The 5,178-nt window shown below is 54.4% G+C and overlaps 1 protein-coding gene across 1 annotated transcript in view; it reads right to left on the bottom strand.

Moving 5' to 3' along the window:
* Positions 1 to 772: 772 nt before the first annotated feature.
* Positions 773 to 5,178, bottom strand: part of SLC6A12 (solute carrier family 6 (neurotransmitter transporter), member 12) — a 33,807-nt gene continuing 29,401 nt past the window's right edge. Inside the window, exons 14-17 of the mRNA XM_011967179.1 lie at positions 3,983 to 3,999; positions 3,752 to 3,929; positions 3,102 to 3,272; positions 773 to 1,894 (exon numbers count right to left, since the gene is read on the bottom strand). Of these exons, the coding sequence (XP_011822569.1) occupies positions 1,751 to 1,894; positions 3,102 to 3,272; positions 3,752 to 3,929; positions 3,983 to 3,999 (510 nt within the window). The 3' untranslated portion in view covers positions 773 to 1,750. The remainder of the gene's footprint in view (positions 1,895 to 3,101; positions 3,273 to 3,751; positions 3,930 to 3,982; positions 4,000 to 5,178) is intronic.

The raw sequence follows: 5,178 nt of genomic DNA on the forward strand, positions 1-5,178 counted from the left end.
CGGCCTCGCCTCTTGTTTTCCGCCAGACCCGGCCTCGTCACTGACAGCGTCTGGCCGAAGCCGGTGCCCTCCAGCGCTGTGCCCTGGGCCTCCTTGTCTCCCCACTAGCCGGTCCAGGGAGCGAGCGCACAGGTGCGCAGAGCAGTCCAGAGGGAAACAGGTCGGAAGCTAAGGGTGCCTGAGATGGCACAGGGCCGTCGAGGACGGGACTCACCCCAGCCAGACCTGAATTTTCCTGCAGCCACTGGGCGGGGGCTGCAGGTGGCATCTATATACCAATCATCCCCCTCACCCTGGGGGGCTCCCTTGTCCCCGGAAAATGCCCCGAAATTCCCTCCCCAGCCCCAGTCCCGCTCCTCCCTTCCCTTCCGAACACGAGAGCATTGAACTTCTCCAAACCCTGCCTTCCTCCTCCAGGCAGCCTTCCAGCCAGAGAAGAGGTATGCGGGATTTGGTAGGGGTGTGGGAAGAGGAGTGGGTGAGAAAGGGATGGAACCACGTGTGGCAGCTAAGGAGAGCACCCCCACACCCGCTCAGTGGGAGACTCTCGCAGACTCCATGCATTCCGTGGGGGAAGAAGAGGTGGCAAGGACAAGAACAAAAGGATCTGGGAGGACATCGGGCCAGGTGATGATGGGCTGATGGCGGGATTACCAAGGGGAAGGGGCACTAGAATGGGGACAGCTCCTCACCACCTCCAACAGAGGGGGCCTCTCTTCCCCCACCCCAAGAGGCAAAGCTCAACAGAAATGGAGCAAAGGAGACCAGCACACATGGCAGGCAATCCATACACACTTGTTAACTAAGGCAGGGGGGTTAATGGGTAGACACTGGCCTGAGCAAAGGAGATAAGGTTTTAGTCATATCTCTGGCCCCCAAGAAGCCATGTGAACTTGAAAAAGTCTCTTTGTCTCTTTGGTCTCCAGGTTCTTCATCCATGAAGTCAGCGGTTTGCGTTAGAAGCAGGATGCCAAACGGTGCTGCCTGGAGCGCATTCGGAAGGATTGTGAGGTGGGAAAGAGTCTGTGATCAGTTAGCAATGTCGGCCTTGGGCAGTGGAATGCACAGTACGGGAGGCATGCCGTGTGTCTGTGAAGTCTAGGAATCATCTCCTAAGCCCCCTCCATTCCAATGCTCCAGGAGCTGATGAAACACCACAAGAACAGTGTGGAACTAGGGCGGGGGCTGGACATGCCATGAGAGACTCGGAGGAGACTCCAGCCTGTCGGCGTGTGAAGGCTTTTGCCTCTGTGGTTAAGCCTAAGGAAGAACCCCTAAGGGAACCTCCGATCCAGCGCAGTTGCTCAGTGTCACTTCCAACAGGGTATGTCCCATCAGGCTCTCCACATCGGACGGCAGTGCGCATTCCAGTTAGAGCTCCTCTCCCGGTGTACAAATGCAGTAAGCTCTAACAAGAGCCACCCCCACAGCGGATTCCTCATAACTCGAGGCGTTACAATCAGATGGTGGCCTCCAAAAAGACCCCCCTTTATAAAAACGATGGTGCCGCCCCACAGGGATGGCTTCCCAACATGGCGCGTCCCAGTGGTAGTGCTGTCAGCACAGGGGAAGGAGCTGCTCCAGCTAGCACAGGAGAGGAGCCTGGCCTCCAGCTGGGGGTGCCTGTGGCTCTCCAGAGGTTCCCAGCAGGACGGTGGCAGGAGACAGAGGCAGAGGCTGTCCGCTGAGAATGGAGGGTGGCCCTGACCTAGGTTCCCGGCTTAGGAGCCGCCTGACCTCTGGCTACACCCTACAAATGGGTCTCTTTCTCCCCGGCTATCAGTCCTTCCTTTGCTGGGGAGGGCCCAAAGTCCCGGCCATCGCTGCCATCCAAGTAGAGGTGTTGCTTGGGCTGTGGCAGACTGGAGTCAGGGGTGATGAGCTGACGCAGGCGCTGTGGAGAGAAGAGGCAGGGATTGGAGCCGTTGGTGAGGGAGGCACAGAAGGTTCCTCGTGTGAGCATCCCCAGGGCCCAGCCCAGAGCGGAGCACATGGCCAGCACCGCACCGTATGCGTGAGTAAATGAGTGAACCATTTGAGGTGAGAGGGGAGGCAATAATACCGTGACTGTGAACGAGTGTGCACTGCCTGGGTTCCAGTTCTGGCTCTGCTACCGACCTGTGCCATCTAAGGTCACTCACAGAACCCCTCTGTTAATTTAATCCCCTCAATATTCTCACCTGTAAATTGGGAATAATAGTAGAACACATCTCACAGAACAGTGCTTGGCCCAGAGTAGGTAATTGATAAATATCTGTTTTTGTTTTCCGATTGTTACTTTTGTTATGTGCTCAATAAGTATCTATTATTTTTCTTCTTATCAGTGGTACCTCCTTCTTCTTGCCTTGAATGCAGATGTGATGACGGAATCATGACAACCTTCTTGTGACCATGAGGTGATCAACATGATGATGAAAAAACAGCATTCTCAGGATGGAAGTGTAGAAATACAGGAAAAGTCTGGTCCCTACGGGCTTCTTTAAGCAGCCGAACCAAATACCGGCAGCCCTAATCTCTGACCTTCTTGAAATGTAAAAAACAAATAAGCCTATTTGCTAAAACTGTTGTAGATTGGGTTTTCTATTATTTATAGGCAAGATAGATTTCTGCCTTTGTGGGTCACTGGCTATAGCTCCTTCCAGGAGGACATGTCCCAAACTCTAAACAGGGAGCCTCTTGGGTGTGTCCCCAGGAAGAAGAAAAGCCAGGAGCCTGTGTGTGGAGTGAACTGTGCTTGCTGGTTACCAGTTTTCCGAGGGCAAGAAATCTACAGTCTGTAAACCTTCTGTGTCTGGGCACCTTCCTACCCGTTTGTGACTTAGTTTTCTCCTGAACCTCTCAGCAGTTTGCCCTTGGTTAGCCTGCCCAGCTCATCCACAGGAGGTCAGATTCTGCAGGTCTAGGACTCTAGAACTTTTCAGAACATTTCTGAAAAGCCACTGGACTGGCCTTCAACGTTTGTCTCATTAAGATTCTGTGAGACTGAAGGGCTGCCCCACAGAGTATGTGTCTGCTCCCTGGCCCCAGCCGTGTGTCCTGCCCCACGTCCAGCCTCTCTCAGTGCCCTCCCTTAAGAGGTCACTCTCCCCCGCACCACCTACCTTCTTGAAAGAACCCTGAGTCTTCAGGAGGGTGATGACGGTGAAGAGTGGGACACAGACCATGGAGGACAGAGCCAGGAACCAGCCAATGGAGTATCCCCAGGGCGGGTACACGTAGACGTTGTTGTACTTGAGGGGGGTGTACTTGCTCAAGGAGAAGAAGAAGGTGGCCTGGGAGGAGGAAGGGGCAGCCATGGGTGAGATAGAGACTGAAACCCTCCCTGCAGCTACGTACAGCCAAGGACAGAGGGCAAGTCAGGTGCACCGCAGCACGTCTGTAAGCTGGAGGAGCAAAAGCCCCTGCAAATCCCAGGCCAAGCCATCATTCACATCACAGATGGAGACAGGAGGTGATACAAAGCGGGGAGGGGCTCAGAAGAGAAGCACAGACAGACAGGAGACCAACCACTGAGAAATCAGGTAGAAGGGGGAGGCACTGTGAGGAAGGGATGGAGCAGGAGGTAGGATAAGATTCTACTCATGGATGGATGAAACGGCCCGGAAAGAAGAGCAGGGAAGCCAACAGAGAACGGGAAATGGACCAGGCCCCACGGTAGACGGGACGGGTGGGGAAAGAGCCATCCTTTCCCTCATCTCTGGAGTCTTCCGGGGGCAGGAAGGAATAGAGCGGCAGCTGGGTGGGCACATACCAGGCAAAGTCCAGGGGTGAGGAAGAGCCAGGAGATCTTCACCAGGGGCCATGGCCGGTAGCCAATCATGTCCTCAATGTTGTCATAGAAACGGTCCGCCCCTGAGCAGACGTGGTGTGGGAGAGCGTGAGCCAGAGGGTGAGAACAGCTGCCCGGTGTTTGGGAGAGACCCACTTGGCTCTGTGCTCTTCCCTCACCCCCGCCCTGTGCAGGGAAACTGGAACAAGGCACGTGAGTGAGACACCTCCCTGACACCCTGCATCCCTGCACGAGATGCATTCCAGTCACGAGGCAGGGAGTGCGGCGCAGACAGGGGCTGCCCCCAAGCACTGCTGCTGCCGTCTCTTGTCAGTGCCGTCTCTTGCCTCCGTCTTACGATGGAGACCCCACTGTCCTAACCACAAAGGAGGGGTGTGTTTTAGACAAACGCCTGTTTACGTGGATAGCAGAGATGAAACTGGTTCAAGTCAAAACAGCGAAACAACAAGGCTCCCCCGTTCAAGCGTGTCACAGAAAACTCACAGAGGGCTGGAGGGCTGCTGGGAACAGAGCGGTGGTCTGGATTCCAGACTCCGGAGGAACCACCTCTGAGTTCCCAAAAACGCATGGTAAGAAGGTTAATTTGTGTTTAGTGAAAACATTGACTGGCCTTATTTTGTTCTGTTTAATTCCTGAGGTTTCCACATTTGCTGTAAGTTCTGGGCAGAGCCAGTCTTCTAAGTAAAGAATCACTGATTGGTAAAGATACTTGGAGGGCCTCTCTACCTTCCCACCCAAAATACCTTCCCACTGATCCCTGATGCATGAAATCACACCATGAAAGAGTCATTCCTTTGACTGTGAAAAGCCAAAGTTAAAAGCCAGATACTGCCGGGTGAGTGAACCATGTTAAGGCTTATCAGCCATTCACACCCGCTGTGATCCAGTTTAGCAGGTCCTCTCGGAGAAGAAGTTTTGAAAAGGAGTTGGGGAAGATCGGAAGGCGTCAGATGCCTGAGGTGAGAAGGAAGGAACATCTTCATGCAGAGGAAAGGACCCAAGTGGGAAGGCTTAGGGCAGCAAACTAAAGTCTTTACTACTCATGGCTTTTCCTGAGGCCCTACTGTGTGGCCCCCACTTGACCACTACCCTGAGCCTTGTGACACTGGCACTGTGTTCCCCCAGCGTGGTGCAGTGGAGCCAGAGGGACCTGGGGTATGACGACGGCTTCTCTGCTTGCTATGTGAGCTTAGGCAAGAGGCTGAACCCTCTGAGCCTCACTCTCCCCCTGCACAGGTTATAAGTGCGTGAGACCAGCCAGCAGAGTGCTTGGCACGCAGTCGCGCATTGGCTCAGTAAATCGGGTTTCCTCCCCTTCCTGTTGTAAGACAGAGTCACCACCTGGCTGTTGCAGCGATCTCAGTCTGAGGGGCCAGGCTGCCGACGGG

Source organism: Mandrillus leucophaeus, unplaced genomic scaffold (genome assembly GCF_000951045.1).
Source record: "Mandrillus leucophaeus isolate KB7577 unplaced genomic scaffold, Mleu.le_1.0 Scaffold79, whole genome shotgun sequence".
Lineage (NCBI taxonomy): Eukaryota > Metazoa > Chordata > Mammalia > Primates > Cercopithecidae > Mandrillus > Mandrillus leucophaeus.